This window comes from Myotis lucifugus, unplaced genomic scaffold (assembly GCF_000147115.1).
Source record: "Myotis lucifugus unplaced genomic scaffold, Myoluc2.0 scaffold_105, whole genome shotgun sequence".
NCBI lineage: Eukaryota > Metazoa > Chordata > Mammalia > Chiroptera > Vespertilionidae > Myotis > Myotis lucifugus.
Genome location: NW_005871153.1, coordinates 788,139 through 805,363, shown reverse-complemented (window position 1 = coordinate 805,363; position 17,225 = coordinate 788,139). Strand labels below are relative to the sequence as shown.

The following is a 17,225-nucleotide window of genomic DNA, read 5'->3' as shown; positions in this document are numbered from 1 at the left end:
TACCAGGGGTGGGACTCCAGCTAAGTTTCTGCAGTATCCACCCCTTACTCTCACTTTATATGGCTTGAGGTAGGTGGGGTATAAAAGGCCAGGTTGATTTCTGGCTTCTGAATATGAAAATCCCTGCGCTAGTGACTGAGGGCCACCTCCTTCCCTCATCTTCTCTTCCAGGTAGAGAGACATGGGTGGGAGTGGGATGGAGGAAACAAGTCTGGGGTGGCACCAGAATCCTCCTAAATTTTCCACCCCTCCCTCACAAAGGACAGAGGTCTGGTCCCCACAGGCCTGAGGGAGACATCCCAGCCCTGTCCCATCTACCCCCAGCACTCTGAAGTCCAGACTCACAGGTCATTCCATAGTGAAAAAGCATCTCTTCATTGCTCTCTTGGGGAATGGTGGTGCCATTGGGCATCTTGAAGTCATCTTCTGGATTATTGTTCCAGACCCCTGAAGGACAGAGTAGGAGGTTGGCCACCCTGCGACTGTGGTTCTCCCCATTCCCTGGGAAGCATCTAACGGGGCACACTCAAGATGTGAGGAGGAGCAGGGGGCCCAGGAAGCCTCTCTCTGTTGCATCTGTTCTTGGTTCAGGCCTCCAGGAGGAGGGTAGAGGATGGACCATAACCTCAGAGCCCACCTTTCTGCTTCAGGGAGGGAGGAGGAGAGGAAGAGGAGGGAATGGAGGCAATGGAGGGAGAGGTGGGAAAGTGTGAGGTGTGGGAGGAGAAGGTGGCTGCTGACCCCACCCTCCTCAGAGTCCATCCTGGATGCTCCCTTGGCTGCCCCGGAAGTGGAGCTTTAGGAGGACAGGGAGTGAGACTCAAAGGTAGCGGAAGAGGTCCCTGTCCTTCCCTGCGACTCTGTGGCCCCATGTCCTTCCCTGCCGCTCTGTGGCCCCAGGGTTCTGTTCCACGGAGGCTGAGAAAGGGAAATGCAGCCTGTGATGTCCATAGGCTAATGGGCAGGGAACCACCTGGGGAGGGGGTAGGATCTGAGCTCCTGTTGTGGCCACTGCCTCAAAGTCAGGGTCCTGCCTGTTTCTTACCCAGGAGGCCCTCTGTGCGGTCTTGGTACTCCTCTGGGAGGCTGCAGGAGGCGTGGAGGATGTTGGAGAGAGCTGTCACTGAGACGATCACTGTGCCATCTAAGCTGGCTGTCACCAGGGAGCCATTGCGGGTCATTACGACTCCAGTGGTGTTGAAGATTTCCTGGTCTAGAATGTTGGGAGACAGATGAGGAAGAAACCAGCGTTGGTCCCTGTAGGCCCAAGCCTTGGCAGTAATGAGTGTTCAAGAAACAGAGGGACACTGGAAGCAGCTCTGGGATGTTCTGCAGGTGTCTTCTCCAGTGGCCCCAAAACCAAACTCACAGGCTACCCCTCAAGGCCACACCACCCACTTCTACCTGGGACTGAAGACAGAGGCTGCCACAGGAAGGCTGTTACAGCCCTGGAGGGAGGAGGGAATGTTTAATGCCCGGCTCCTGGGTGAAGGAGCTGCTCAGCACAGCTGCTGAAGGGACAGCAGGAGTGGCCACCACTCTCCCCTGCCCCAGCGCTGCCGCCTCCATACCCCACCACCCTGCTCCCAATCGCAGGGCACCCTCTGAACCCTCACGGCTTCCCCAGCCTACCTTCAAATGTCACAGTCTGGTTATTGAGCCGCACGTGGATTGTGTCATTGGGCTCAAGGAGCCACTGAACCTGGAAGGAAATTGGAGGAGGACTAAGGCTGACCTGCAGGTGGGCCCGGAGGCCAAGAAAGGAGGCTGCAAAGAGCTTAGAACCTGAGCCCTGGGCAAAGATGAAGTTGATGGAGAGTGTGACAGTGAGGTTTTTCTACCTAACACCTAGGGAGTGCTTAGCATGGGCCAGGCTCAGAGCTAGGCACATTTCTTAGGTGACCGCATTACAATCTCACATTAGCCCTGTGGGGTAGGTAATACTGTTATCGCCATTTTCCTGTAAGAAAACGAAGGCACTGGAAGTTTAGTCATCTCTTCCACCTAACTTCTGGAGCCTGGATCCTAATCTTGTGTCTCCAGGTTTGACTCCCAAACGACACCAGCAGGAGGGTTCTTCCCTCCTTCCTGCTCCCTTCCCTTCTTCTCATTCTCCTCCTGGACCTCAATTTCCAGCTGAAGGTCCCTGAGGGCTCTCTGTGAGGGGAGCAAGGATGTCTAGAGGCCCTGCCTCACTCACTGTGATGGGGTCCAGGCTGCTGGAGTTGTACTGAGCGGCAAACGCAATGAAGTTGGTGGCCTGGGCAGAGCCGGTCTGGGCAGTGCGGCCCTGCAGCAGGAAGGATGAGTTTCCGTCTCTGGCCCTGACCAGCAGGAAGTCCCCTAGCCCATTGAAGGTGTAAGTGGCATCATCTAAGGTGGTGATGTGGGGGTCCCCGAACATCCAGGCTGGAAAAGGGAGATACCACATTGGCATGGCAGAGGAGGGAAAGGTCTGAGATTCCCCACCGCCCACAGGTGGGCATTTGCCCAGGTAGACACAAGCCTGGGAGTTGTTCATGGCTTGTAGAATCTTCCCTGGAAATCCTCTTGCATTTTGTGCCCCCACCACCCCATGTCTCATTATCTCCCATCCCCCAGTCCTACCCCTTCCCCAATACCATCTACAAAGCTCCTCTGTTTGCCATGCACCGAATGCCAGAACCATCTCCACCTTCCCTTATGGCCACCGTCCCGCCCAGGAATCTAGTGCTGCCCTTGTCCAGGCCCCAAGAGGCTGCCCCACCCCCAGATCCTTTGCTTTGGGTCTGCTCCAGGGCAGGCCCCAGCAGCCTCACCAGGCCTTGGGGGCCGGTACCCAGCACAGCTGATGCGGGGCCGCCTTTGTTGGTACAGGGCACAGAAGGAGGGCTGGTCGTTCCAGCGGCAGCACCAGTCCTGTGGCTCCAGTTCTTGCTCTGTGGAGAAGAGCAGTGCTTTGAGGGGTGTGTGTGGGGAGTGGGACATGGAAAACCTGCAGAACCCAGCTGGAAGGTTCGTGGGGCAGGATGATATGTGTGCCAAGGCCATGGTTTGGGAATCAGGCATACCTCAGTTCAGATCCCACCCTGCCCAATGACCTTAAGCCAGGGACTCGTTGTTGTCTCCCTTGCAAGTTTATTGCAGCTGGGCTCCCAGGTGGGCCAGTACAAGGTCAAATATAAAGAACCTCCTTTCTTTTTTTTTCTTTTCCTTTTTCTTAAAAATATATTTTTATTGATTTCAGAGAGGAAGGAAGAGGGAGAGAGAGATAGAAACATCCATGAAGAGAGAGAATCATGGATCGGCTGCCTCCTGCACGTATCCCAGTGGGGATCAAGTCCACAACCCGGGCATGTGCCCTTGACCAGAATCGAACCTGGGACCTTTCAGTTTGCAGGCCGACGCTCTATCCATTGAGCCAAACTGGCTAGGGCAAGAACCTCCTTTCTTGAAAGGTGGGGTGCTGAGTCCCACTATTCTTAAAATGCTGTGTGGGGGTGGGCATGGCTGATGGTCTGGGACTATGGAGGCTGCTTGGATTACAGGGAAGAAGGGGAGGACACACGTTACCTGTCTCCTCCCCCCCACACCTGAGCTCTCTAGTTCCTTTGAAGAGTGATGGAGATGACACCATGTTTTCCCCAAGACAGCCTGGTACTGTGGGTCCAGAGGACCGGGGTTAGACTAGGACCTCTCCCCTTCCCTAGAAAGATGCCTCCACTCTGGGCTGGGGCTATGGAGCCAAGTGGAAATGGTCAAGAGGCACTCATAAACCCCTAAGATGTCAGCTGGAAGGGGTGTTGGGAGCTGCCTAAGGTTACAAAATCAGGAAATTGAGGGCCGGAGAGGGGAAGGAACTGGAAGGGAGTGGGGACAAAAGGCTTCGATCCCACTGCTTGGCGTGGAACCCAAGGCTGGTCTCTGATGGGGAAGAGCAGAGAGCTCCAGAGGAAGGGGGGGTTGAGGTCTCTGTGGACACACATACCAAGCTGCCAAGGGCTCTGCGCTCTCCAGCCTTGCAGAAGCTCTCCCCATGGCCCGTAGCTGCAACACACGCCTCCACGCCAGGAAGTGAAGCTGCACAGCTGCCTGCTGCCGAGGCCCCACCAGCCTGCAACAAGTCCATGCACACTCAGGCCCCATGCCTGTGGTGGGGGGCAGGATTAGGGTGTGGTGTTTCTGGGGAGGGGCTGAGGATGCCTTGAAAGGGACAGGTTAGGGGGGGACTGGAGAGATGGTGGGTGGGCTTGTGGGACAATGGAGATGCTCCAAGAGACAGGAAGGAGGAGTCACCTATGTGGATGGGCTGGAATCGTAAGTCCCATAGTCCCTGCTGCCAGGAGCAAGGGCAGGAGATGTGGTTCCAGTCCCAGCTGGGCCACTGAGGTTGTCTCAACCACTGCAGGCACCTGAGACGGTAGTTGGGTCTTTCTGTACTGTGCAGCTGATAGACCTGCAGCCCCCTGAGGCCTGGATGAGCAAAGGAAGAAGGGGTTATCTGAGGGCCTGGGGCCACGGGTTCTGCTTAACTAGTAGCTTTAGGGAACATCAAGACTCAGAAATGTAACCTCTGTATGCCTCTTTCCCCCTCTGGACAGCTCTTCCATAAATGAGACCCAACTCAGATTGTCAGCAATTCCTCCCCCAAAAACCCCTTTGATGTGACATCCAAAAGCCCTCAAAGCGTGGATCTTAGTGTGAAACCTTGGGACAGGGCTAGGACCTACACCCAACTCAGAGCCAAACCCTGGCCCCTAGCTTCAGTTCACTCACCCCTTTTGTCTGTCACTCTAAGCTCCAGCACCTTCCAATCTCCCCAAACCCCAAATCAGTTCCTCCACATGCACCCTATATCTAAGTGAATGATGCCACCACACACTAGCCACCTACTCAGACACTTGCTTTCATCCTTGACCCTGGCTCTCCCACCAGACATGTCAGTGGCCAAAGCAGCCAGGGCAGAGGCCGATGCTCAGAGGCCAGCTGGGAAGCCACAGAGAAGTTGGCATGTGAAGCTGGGACTTGCTCCATTACCACAAGGCTGAGGAAGCATCCTCTGTGCCCAGACACCATCCTAGGAAGGTTGAAGTAAGTGGGAGTAGAGACCCTGATGGGGGGTTTGAACTTTAAATAAACCTTCAATTAATTGTAAGTACATACTGCCCATGAGTGAGAAGGGGGCTCCAGAGTCCAATCCTATATAATAAAAGGCTAATATGCAAATCAACCAAACGGTGGAATGACCAGTTGCTATGACGTGCACTGACACAGGGGCAGATGCTCACACAGAGCTGATCCCTGGTGGTCAGTGCACTCCCATAGGGGGAGTGCCACTCAGCCAGAGCCCGGGCTCATGGCTGGCGAGTGCAATTGTGGTGGCAGGAGCCTCTCCTGCCTCTGTGGCAGTGCTAAAGATGTCTGACTGCCGGCTTAGGCCCACTCCCTGGGGGAGAGTTGGGCCTAAGGCCGGCAGTCAGACATCCCCCGAGCTCTCCTGGACTGTGAGAGGGTACAGGCCGGGCTGAGGGGACCCCCCACCCCCGCCCAGTGCATGAATTTCATGTACTGGGCCTCTAGTAAGATATAATAGGACATTCGATTTGACCCTGTTCCCCCAAAAAATAAGTAATTGTCAAGAAAACTACAATTTGTTAAGGTTTTGAGAAGGATAATTATTATTTATGATTATCTGTTTGTGTATCTTCTCCACAACAACCTGGTATCAAGGGAAACATATCAAATACTCTCCCTCCAAATGCTATCTATCTATCTATCTATCTATCTATCTATCTATCTATCTATCTATCTCTTTCTATCTATTGTATTGCACCCCCTAGGTCCAAGTCGAAGCATTTTGACAGAGGATCCTAATGACTGGGCAGCATTCTCCACAAGATGGCACCCATGATTTGACTTAGCTTCTGTTTACCGAAAGTTCCTGCCACAGAACAAATAGAACTGGATTCATGCTTCACAATTTACATGACTGATTTCAAATGCTAAACTGTTCTTTGTTCTATCACATTTTGGAAAAGATCATTTCTTTCCCTTTGGGGCTCCTCAACAGTACACTGAGTCATGGAGAAGGCCCCAGAGACTTCTTCCTAACACTAAAGTACCCTCCTTCTTGCCAGAGTGACAGCTCTTTGAGAGCAAACTTAGTCAGGCTTTTGCCTTTTATTTCACATTCTTGGTTCTTAGCACAGTGTCCAGCATGTAGCAGGTGCTCAATAAATAATGACCAAATGAATGTCAGACCTCTGGAACTTCTCTTGGTAGGTTCCTTTAAGGGATCTCATCTGGATTCACATTCCATTTCTGGGACAGGACACTTGAAGTATTGCCCTAACTACCCATTCATAGTCCTATACCCAGCCACACCCCTGTTCTCACTTCCAGGATCTGGGCCCCCACTGAGAGAGCTCTTTGGTTTGGCTCATTCCAGGGAGGAGACCGAGCCCCAAGGAAGACTGCACTGCGCGAGAGCACAGAAGGTACCAACTGCTCCCTAGGCAGTGTCTAGTCCCTATTGCATCTGTGGGAGGTCAGTTTGTGCTGGGACTTCCTTCAGGATGATGGAGATAGATGCTCGAGAACTGCCCCTCTGGTACTGTCATGGCCCACAAAGTGGAGGACAAAAGAGGACTTAAGTCCAGCCCAAGTGTGATTAGGCGACACTTTTACCTGAGTTGGAATTCAGGAATTGGTCCGGACGATACTTCTGCCACACTGGCTGGGATGTCAGCGGGCTGTTTTCATAATACCCATCTCCACTGTGGGCAAAGGAAGGAATGGAAGGCTTCTGTCACACTCAGGGTCTTTCCTCTCAGCCGGCAAGTTATTCATCCAGCCAGTCAGTCACTCACTCAGCTCAGTTAGTCTTTACTTATCAGTTGGTCAGCCAGCCAGCCAGAATCACTGACTCCCACCACTAAGCAGGAAAGGGGGAGAGTTGGGTGGGGAGACTAATCTATTCCACATCTGACCGATAAGGGCCAGACACTGATCACGAGGCTGGTGTGAAGACAACAGAGTCCAGGCCTCCTTCTGGTATGTTTCCCTGCAGCTAGGGATTGGTGGGGACAGTATGTCGGGATGGTTAAGAGTCAGTCTCTGAAGTTAGGCAGACAGGAATTCAGCTCCTGATTCTAGCACTTAGCAGCTTGGTAACCATGGGCAAGCTGCTTAACCTTTTTGATTCTGCTTTCACAGCCATGTAAAAGAGATTACATAGCATCTATCTCATAGCATTGTGAGGATGAAATGTAGTAAACATTTGTAAAGCTCTCAGAACTGAGTGAGGACCTGATGTGTTGGGGTTCAAAGCCCTGCTCCAGGAAGGAGAAAATCCTGGACTGGTGCCTGCAGCCTCTCTGGGTGCATGCCTCAGAGCAGTGACTCCTGATGGTTCCTCCTCTGACACAGGATGGGTGACACACACAGGTGTGACACCTGGGGTGGAGGTGGGCAGGCAAACCCTGGATGGTGTGAAATTCCTAGGTAGTGAGATCATTTCAATCCTTTCTCTTTCTCTGCACATTAAAAAGCAAGTGAAAGCAGTGTAATTATAGAGGCACCCTATAAGAGAACATCATTTGCAGCAATTTCCAGTAACAAATGACAAGTGACTTTCACGGTGATGACACATACCAGAACCAGGAAATACCAGGGTCAAGAACTGTTGCTCAGAGACCGAGCCACCTTCACAAATAGGAACCAGTGTCACCCTCTACAGCCCCATCCCTCTGCTCTCCGTATTTCCCAGTGACCCCCCACAAGCTGCTGGTGGCCCTGGGTGAGGGGTGAGGTCCCAGCCCAGGGGCACCAGAAGTCGGGAAGGCAGATTTCAGCCTCAGATGTCTGAGTTCAAATTCCTGCTTTGCCACTTCCCAGCTCTGTGACTTTGGGCAGTTACTTATCTATTTGTACCTCAATTTCCTTATCTGTAAATGGGAAATAAATAGTATCTCCTTCATGAGTTTGTTGTAATGAAATGAAATGAAATGAAATAATGCATATTAAGTAGTTAGTATAGTAAATATTGGCCATTATGATGATGCTATTTGAGAATTCAAGAAAGGTCAGCTAATGTGAGTGGAAATCAGAGAAGTCAAAGTTCTGGGAATGATTACATTGCACAGGTTCTGGGGGGAGAAAAAGAGAACGGCAATGAGTAGTGATCTTTTAATGTGAATCAGCAAGAAATAGCATCTTTTAATGGGAACTGGCACCAGTGTGAGTTAGAAACATCGGCAAGTGGGACTCAGCCTGGTCCTGGGGTGGGGGAGTGTGTGTGCAGCGAAAACACTGCTCTGCACCACTTCCTACCACCTGCTCAGAGCTGACAGCCCCTCCCCATCCTACCTGGAGAAGCCCATGAGGGCCCAGTTGTCTAGGTGCTGGGTCACATCCCACTGCATCCCACCACTTTGGTAGAGAAACAGGGCGAAGGATCTGCTCCCATTTGTGGAGAGGATGGCCTGGTAGGTGTTGGTCTGGGGGTTGGATGGAGACAAACATGGAGATGCCTATGAGAAATCTGGAGTGTCCTCCCTGATGTCCCATCATTCACCCCACACCCCTGCCTCGATGCACACATCATCTTTTCCTGGCCTCCTTGGAGAAAAGGCATGGGCTTAACATGCTGACAATTTGGGAGTGTGTAGGGCACATTTCACCTGTGGTGTCAAGCACCTAGCATGGTAGATTTGCCTTCTTTCTAACTTCTTTCCAGGGAGGGCGATAAAAGGCTCTGGGTTAGGAACCAGTTAGAAGACAGTTTGTATAAGAAAGAATCAGAAACCTGAGAGATTAGCCAAGACACCAGAGAGCTGGGAGGGGGCCTATGTAGGATCCTCAGGGATATTTAAGGACATTGTCCAAATGTCTCCTCAACCTGAACAGTGGGGAGGACCATAGCAGGCGAGACTGGAGGTTCTCTAAAGGAGAATGGCAAGAACTATGCTTGTACAAAGTAGGTAATCAATGAACTTGTTGAACCAACGAAGAGACAATGACTTTAGAACAGCCACAAGGGAGGACTTCTGACTGTAGGAGCTGTGAGTCCCCAGAGAGAAGACCAGGGAGACTGTGTGGTGTGCCCATTTCCACTGGAAGGCATTACAGTTGAGAGCCGGCATTTGAAGTTAGAAAAACCTCAGTTCCAGGCCTGGAATTGTCATTTGCTAGCAGGGTGACCTTGAGCAAGTTGCTTAACCTCTCTAACCATCCTCTTTCTCATCTCTAAAATGTGGATAATATTATCAGGTTGAACCATATAAAATTGCCAATAGCCAGCCATTTGACTTACAAAAATTCTGTTTCCTAAATTTCAACCTCCTAATACCCAGTGCTCTGGGCTGCTGAGGTTGTGAACATACGGGGTTGGGGCATCCTGGTGCACGGTGAGTGCTCAGCATTGGGGCGGGGGCACGAGTGCTATAATCAGCAATCTGGCCTGGAGTCAGAGAAGATTTTAGAAGATTGGCCCCTGCCTAGGATTCTAGGAAGTCTGACTTCCAGATGGTTCGCAGGGAGCTGTCCATGGGTCACTCACCCCGGAGGTCCGCTGGGCGGGATAGGCAGAGGCATTGGTCCATGTGACCTTTAGGGTCCACCTGGCTTTGTAGTTCCAGGTGTTTGTAAAGTTTTCAATCCAAGACTCCACCTGCTGGACTACAAGTGGTTTGTTGTCATCGTAGAGCGTCTCATATTCCTAGGAAAGGAAGACAGTTAAGGACAAGGAAATGAGGGTTTTGGCTCAACACCCTTGAGAGACCCCACTTTCTGCATGGTAATCCTAATCATTTTTAGTCTACCCACGTCTGACATCCTTCCCTCTCCCAGACCTACATTTTCAGTCTGTTCCTTGGATCTCAAGATTAATTCAAATTCAGCAGCAGGGAGGCCTAGGGTGTGTGGAGCGGAGAGTCAAGGCCCAGAGACCCAAGTCTTCTGGACTTGAACTCATGCATCTCTTAGCACAAAATGACTTGGATAGCATAGCCACCTCTGCCCACTTGAACTTCCCCATGTCCCATCAAAACTCCTTGAGGACAAGCATGTGTTTTTCCATCTTTCGACCTTCCATAGTACCTTGTCCATGGCAGGGGCACAGTCCACATTCGCCTGCGGGAGCTTTCATTATGTGCTCCCACTGACTGGAATCATTAACCCAATCCAGGAGCACACACAGCGGTCTGGCTTGACTCGGGCTTATTAGGAAAGACCCCCTACAACCTTATTCTAAATTAAAACTCTGGATTGCCAACCCCCATCCCTGTCACCTGCAAGTCTTCTCATGGTTGTGTCAGAGTATTCCTGAGTTTATGTAATAGCCCTCATCTGCTTCCTCCCACCCTCATATTTAAGCACCAATGCCTGTCCACACGGAGCCTGGCTCTGACAGCAGTAACACGTGCACCTCCCTGCCCGGCTCTTTGTCTCTCCTTGTTGGTTTCTGGAGGATCCTGAATGCCAGACTTTGAAAGACCCACCTGGTAAAATATGGTTCCCTTGCGGCTGGAGAAATCAGCATCATCCCAGAATGGAGCCACCACAGCCAGACTGTCCCTGCCTGTGAAGCCACCAAGAGGAGGGTACGGGTAGGAGAAAATCTGATACTCTGACTCCGGGAAAATGATCTGACCATTATCTGTGAACTGAGCATAAAAGTTCTTTCGGTTAACATTCAGAGCAGCCTTGGGACAGCTTCTCAAAAGTGTGACCCCCAAAGGCCTCTCTGGGTAGAACTTTAGAGGGTCAACAACCTCTGGAAGGTCATGTCGTCCATCTCCCTGCCTGCCGGGAGAGCCCCTTTACTTAATTCTCACATAAATAGTCTACCCGCAGGACATTTTTCTAGTCCTAAGTCCTTCCTAAGGTGGTAAGTTTTGTCCTGCTTAGCATCAGGCCCCGTCTATGGGCCAGCCTGTCACAGAGGAGACCCCTCTGGGTAAATCCCTGAGGTTCCATCCTGAAGCTGGTGCCACATCAGATGGGGCTAAAAGGACCGAAACCCTCACCCCATCACTGCATCACACACTGTGTCCTGACTCAGTCCCTCTCACTGAAAGCCACAGGGGCCATGACTGTCGTTCCAACTCTCTTCCAGGACTCACGGGTACCTGGACCAGGGAACCAGGAAATAATTACAGAAAATGTAAATTGCATCCGTTGTTTCCCAAGTAGAGCTTCCTGCTCATATAAAGGGCCCTGTAAAAACAGGAGAAAGCTTACTGGGCCCCGGGATCTCTTTACTGAGATGAACACTTTTGTTCGTGTGGGTGGGCGAGCCTTGCCTAGATTCATGTCTACCTTGGCTAACACTCTGACAGTAAAGACTGAATGCAAACTAAGCCAGAGGCAGGAATTCAGTAGGAGCCTAACAGTGTTGCTTTCATTTTCCCTTATTTTCCATCAGGATCACAGTCACAGTCACTGGGCCATCTCGGAGCCCTGGAAGGGGAAGCAGGGCCTTGGGAACACAGGTCATTTGGGCTGCAGCCTGGGACTCACGTAGAGGAAATCTCGGAGATAGGAGCCAAAAGGGAAGCCAATCTGGGGCTTGAAGAGCGGCGAGGTGAAGTCCACCCTCCTCCTGACAAACTCCTGGTCTTGAACACGTGGCCCATAGGGGAAGAGGGAAACACCTGGGCCAGAACAAAGAAGAGCAGGAAGTTCTCATGGACTGACAGGGATCCCCAGAGAATTTCCCCAGCTGATCCTCTACCCTGTCCTTTGTTCCCCTAACTGGGAGTCATCAAATCCTCCCCTCTCCCCCTTTCCACTTGTGTTTAACCCATCTCCTCATTTTACCACTTAAACTGGTACGGTCATCCTTCCCCAGTTTGGAGAAAATCAGGTCCTGCTGTCAGCAGACCAACACATTATTCTGCATTTGTTATGGCACTCATAATTCTTTTAAGGGTGAAAAGACAAAAACTCCTCCAAGGCAGTGAAGATGAGTAATTGAAAGACCATTTCATAGAATGAGACTTGTTTCCTAAGATGGTATTTCTCTAGATAAACTTGAAGACCCCCTAGAATTTGTCCTAGGATTCCTTAGAGGTCCTTGGGTAGTTTGAGAAACTTTGTCCTAAACATTTCTCAAATGGGTCTCCTTCTTTCCATACTTACTCTGTCTTGCTTGGAATACACAGCAATCTCTACACTGCTCTCCTGGCCTCCTGCAAATTCAGCCTTCACCCCAGCCACCACCCATAAATGCAAATATAGCCACCTCCTCCCTGGTTCCTGTTATATACAAGCTTCCCTTACATCACAGCCTCACTTCTCAACACTCTTCACCTTCCAGCAATCCCAAATGTTTTGGGGATCTCCTCCCCTTGCTATACTGAGACTACTTCCCATGTCTACATCTTTATTCCAATACCTTCCTGCTGACTTTTTCCCCAGTTCCTATTAATTCTTTCTAGAAACCTCCTCTTCACCTTGAAACCCACCCCCGTCCCCCCCCCCCCACTCCCTTACACACATACACATTCTTTAGGGGCCTTTCATTGCGTGTGCCTAATACCCTGGGTTTATTCCTCTAATTGCACCTACTGAGGCAGCATATCTGTCTCTTGCTGTACAGCACCTTGATCATTTTTGTCTTCACTTCCTACCACAGTGCCATGTACAAAGCCAACCCTCAGCACCCAACTCTGATGCTGTCTCATTTTCCCTCATGAGGCCCTCTGACGTGAAAGAGTAGTCTGTGAGCAAGCAGGCTGAGACTAAGCATTCAGTCACATCACCATTTAAAGGAGATATGGGGAGTAGCTCAACTTCCCATGGCCCAGAAGGGGCAGTGGAGATGTCCACAGAAATAATCACAAGGGGCCTTATTGGTAGATCCAGTCCATCTGCCACAACTACAAGCTCTACATCTAGCTCAACCCTCTCCATCCCAGGGTGGAAAGGTCCCAGATCTCTGGCATAACTTACCTTTCTCAGGCGTCATAGGGACTGGGGTAGTTGTTGAGCGTGTGCTGGGAGTTGAGGTTGTAAGGCTCTGGATAGTTGTTGAGAGTAGTGATGCTGCTGTGCTTCTCAGACTGTCTGTCGTCAGTGAAGCTGTGATTGTTCCTGGCATGCAGGAAGAGAAGACTGGAGTGGGTCTTACAGTCAGACAAAGCAGAGTCAAAAAGAAGTCACAGACTTTAGGAGCTGGAAGAGACAACTAGAAATCATCTTGTCTCTCTTCTGGTCATACCCAAATGACTCTCTGCAGATAAGCAGTTGTCTGCTAAGGCAGAGGGGATTGTCACCCACTACACCCCCATTCACTTTACCCTCTTGTGGACCTGACCTCAATCCTAAACTGGTAATGTTAACTCACCATTCTCTCTCAAGTGCTCCTCTAGGCCAAATTGAGCCAATGTAGCCACTGTAAGAGACCGAGACACTTTAGTCTCCACCTACCTGATGTATCAGTCTTCACAGTGGAGCGTGAGAATGCTGTGGATGGTGGGAAAGTACTGGTACCAGACAAAGGTGTGTGATGACCTGTGAATATGGTGGTGGAGCTCCAGGTGACTGCAGGGTCAGGGGCTGATTGAGAGAATAAAAAATTACTGGTTGAAGTACAGAAACTCAATATGGTCTGAACTTTGCACATATTACCAGAAGAAATAGAATCAGAGAAAGCAGAGCCTATCAATGGCTGTGGTATAAGCAATGTACTCATAGAATACTTAGGTGCTAAAGAAGTATGAGGAGTGGTCTTGATCGAAGGGTAGGTTATAGGTGGAAATGAAAAAATCAGTGTGGAAAAAAAGAAAAGAAATGTCAATGTGGATCCAGATACACTGTTACAACTATCTGTAGAACTCATATATGTTGGCCTTGTAGTAGGGTTGGTAGTAGAGGCTACCCTTTAAACATTAAAGGATGCTCAGGGGTGGGTGTGCTTGACTTACCGAGGCTGTTGGGACTTGCATGATATTTCTCAGAGAGTTACTGACAGAAACTACAGTGGGAATGACCTATGCAGTCATGATTTCATGAATGACTGAGCTTGAGGGTGTTGCCAGGACTTCTCCACTTGTGGACAAGGTAGTAAAAGCAGAAAGAGAGGTGACAGGAGTAGAAGTTGCAGTTACAGACAGTGACATCGGCTCTGATTTTCCTACAGTGGTTTCTTTTAAGAAAGGTATTGTCATAATTTCTGATGTCAGAAGAGTGTGGCTGACACAGGAAGAAACTGAAGTGGTGTTTCACCAAAGGATGTCTCCTCAAAAACAAATGCTGCAGGATTGTGCCCAATTGGTAAGAATAAGAAAGATGATGAGTTAATTGCTATAATGATGCAGGTTGGTGAGAGTCTGGCGAACTCAGTGCTCTCTGCCCCGTGGTTCTTAAAGAAGGTTGACGTTTCCTTAGTAGAGGTGTTGGAATACAGTGCTGTTAGTTGTCTAAGTTGTAACAAACACAAATGAGGTGAGTGACACAGAAGCTGTAGTAATAGAGAGAAATGTCCTTCTTTTTCATATAGTGGAGTCTGTTGAGGTTGGTGCTGGCATCATTTTTTTCTTGGTGAGAAATTGGGCATGATAATAGAATGAGAGGAACCGGTTGTCTCACCTGAATGGGATGTCTTCTGAGGAAAAACTGATGTGGGGACATTTCTACTTGGTGAAGGTGAAAAGGTTGATGTGCTCATTTCTGTGATGGGGCTGGTTTGTGGATGATTGGTGATCTCAGTGATCGCAGAGGGGTAGCTCTGTGAAAATGCTGATGTTTCCTTGGTAGAGGTGCCCAAAGAGGGTGCTGACGTATGTCCACCTACTTCAGTTGTACGTAAGGTATCAGAGGTGCCTGAGGAATAAGTTGTAGTTACAGAGAATGCCATGCCAATTGTAGTTCCCAGGGTAGTGCCTGCCATAGTTAGTGCAGGCATGGTTCTTGAGGTTGTCAGAAGTGTGCTACTGGCATTAGACGGGGATGAACTTGTTGCCTCAGCTGAATGGGATGTTGTCTGAGGAGCACCTGAAGTCAAAATACTGCCACTTGGAGAAGAAGACGGGATTGATGTGCTCATATCTGTCATGGTGCTGGTGGGTGGTGGTTTGGGGGTGCCAGTGCTCTCAGTGTGGTCGCTCTGTGAAGATGCTGATGTTACCTGAGTTGAGGTGCTCAGAAGGGGCGCTGTTGTTGGCCCACCTGCTTGAGTTGTGTGTGGGGATTCTGAGGTGACTTCAGTAGAAGTTGCAGTTACAGAGGCTGCGGTGTCCTTCGTTGTTCCCACAGTGGTCTCTGGTGAGCTTGGTGCTGACACGATTCCTGAGGTTGTCAGAGGTGGGCTGCTGACACTAGAATGGGATGAAGTTGTTGTCTCACCTGAATGGGATGTTGACTGAGGAGCTCCTGACGTCAAAACAGTGCCACTTGAAGAATATGAAGAGGTTGATGTGCTCATTTCTGTGATGGTGCTGGTGGGTGGAGGTTTGGTGGTGCCGGTGCTCTCAGTGTGGTCGCTTTGTGAAGATGCTGATGTTACCTGAGTTGAGGTGCTCAGAAGGGGCGCTGTTGTTGGCCCACCTGCTTGAGTTGTGTGTGGGGATTCTGAGGTGACTTCAGTAGAAGTTGCAGTTACAGAGGCTGCGGTGTCCTTCGTTGTTCCCACAGTGGTCTCTGGTGATCTTGGTGCTGACATTGTTTCTGAGGATGACAGAGATTGTATGGTTTTATTGATTTAACCATTCCTAATATTTCTCCCATCATCAGTGAGTCATTGTCCTTAATAGCTTTGCAAAGATTGTGTATGTGGTAATAGTTTGTCTCCACTGACAATTCTTTCAAAAGGATAGCCATCAATTTTTTTAGTGCATCTACTTTCCCCATATAAGGAATAATAACCAAGAACATATGCTTCAGTCTCAGAGTAGTTTTAAATTAAGATACATATGCATTTCATGCAATTAACAAAATTCAGTATTGTCACATATCCTCTTCACACATTTCTCCCACAATATAATTGGATGAATAGTTTTCTCTTTTTTTCATAGAGCTTCTTATTCTTATCCTCATTCCAGCTTTTATCCCTTCCAGTTTTCTTTTTATTGGCCTTCTTATCCCATCCTCTCAAATCTTCCTATTTTCATCCCCAGTGAAAATCTTTTAATCTTTTATTCTTCTTCTTTTCTCTCTGCTATTCCACCTGAAATGCCAAGAAAGCATGCTATCCTCTCAGCACCTTCTCCTGCGAGAAAGAGAGGAAAGCAGTTGTGAACTGTATATTTGAATGCTCACCGTGCCTAAATACATGCACTATTGACAGTACATGTGAATAACTTGCATTGTCTTAAACAACTTTGATTTCAGTATAAAGCATTTGGGAGTTCACCCAGCAGTACAAGAGAATTTATCAGGACTCAAGTTTAAAGTGACTCAGTTTTCCCTGGAACAATGTGGGCGTACACTGCCTGATATTAAAATGTAGAGTCATTTTAATTTCATTTTACTTTCCCCGAGGACCTTCTTTATGCACAGCCCCTTTACCTACAATTCAGATCATTCTCTTCCTACTTCACTTTTCCCTGAGAGTAGAGTAAATTCTGTTTACTTTTCAAAATCATGTGAGGTCCTGATCTCAGGACAAACTCATGTTTATAAACCTCAGCCAGCCTACAAATTTTCAAGGCACCACCACCTTACAATCACCAGGAAGGCCACGGACAGGTGAGATGCAGAGTCCATAGAGCCTGGGGCCCAAGCTGCTTTTAGCATCCCACAAACTGTTTTCATGTGAAGTTTTCATACAATCAGAAGAAAAATAATCAATGCAATAATAGTGAACATGTAATAATGAATCCAGCCTTGACTGCATTAATCTTTAGTTCAACAGAATCTTAAAACATAGTTTACAAATTTTTTTTTAATAGAGGAAGGGGCCCAGGAAAGCAAAAGTGCCTAAGTTCCATGAAAGTCCTTATGTGGCCCTTTTGCCAGATGGCCTAAACAAACTTCTAGGTACCTTAATAAAGATATAGAGATACGCCGAAACCGGTTTGGCTCAGTGGATAGAGCGACGGCCTGCGGACTGAAAGGTCCCAGGTTCGATTCCGGTCAAGGGCATGTACCTGGGTTGCAGGCACATCCTCAATAGGGGGCGTGCAAGAGGCAGCTGAATCGATGTTTCTCTCTCATCGATGTTTCTAACTCTGTATCCCTCTTCCTTCCTCTCTGTAAAAACTCAATAAAGTATATTTAAAAAAATAAATCCCATGACAAGAAGA

General features: G+C 49.2%; 1 protein-coding gene across 2 annotated transcripts in view; it reads right to left on the bottom strand.

The window, feature by feature from the left end:
- Positions 1 to 17,225, bottom strand: part of MUC4 (mucin 4, cell surface associated) — a 49,783-nt gene that overhangs the window by 11,802 nt on the left and 20,756 nt on the right. The window contains exons 2-14 of one of the 2 annotated variants that reach the window (XM_023757305.1): positions 12,934 to 13,074; positions 11,500 to 11,633; positions 10,479 to 10,643; positions 9,539 to 9,697; positions 8,347 to 8,477; positions 6,667 to 6,755; positions 4,276 to 4,452; positions 3,968 to 4,093; positions 2,799 to 2,918; positions 2,201 to 2,409; positions 1,633 to 1,702; positions 1,046 to 1,213; positions 346 to 447 (exon numbers count right to left, since the gene is read on the bottom strand). In XM_023757305.1, coding sequence (XP_023613073.1) covers positions 346 to 447; positions 1,046 to 1,213; positions 1,633 to 1,702; positions 2,201 to 2,409; positions 2,799 to 2,918; positions 3,968 to 4,093; positions 4,276 to 4,452; positions 6,667 to 6,755; positions 8,347 to 8,477; positions 9,539 to 9,697; positions 10,479 to 10,643; positions 11,500 to 11,633; positions 12,934 to 13,074 — 1,791 coding nt within the window. The remainder of the gene's footprint in view (positions 1 to 345; positions 448 to 1,045; positions 1,214 to 1,632; positions 1,703 to 2,200; positions 2,410 to 2,798; positions 2,919 to 3,967; positions 4,094 to 4,275; positions 4,453 to 6,666; positions 6,756 to 8,346; positions 8,478 to 9,538; positions 9,698 to 10,478; positions 10,644 to 11,499; positions 11,634 to 12,933; positions 13,075 to 17,225) is intronic. The other variant, XM_023757306.1, reaches the window with a different exon arrangement.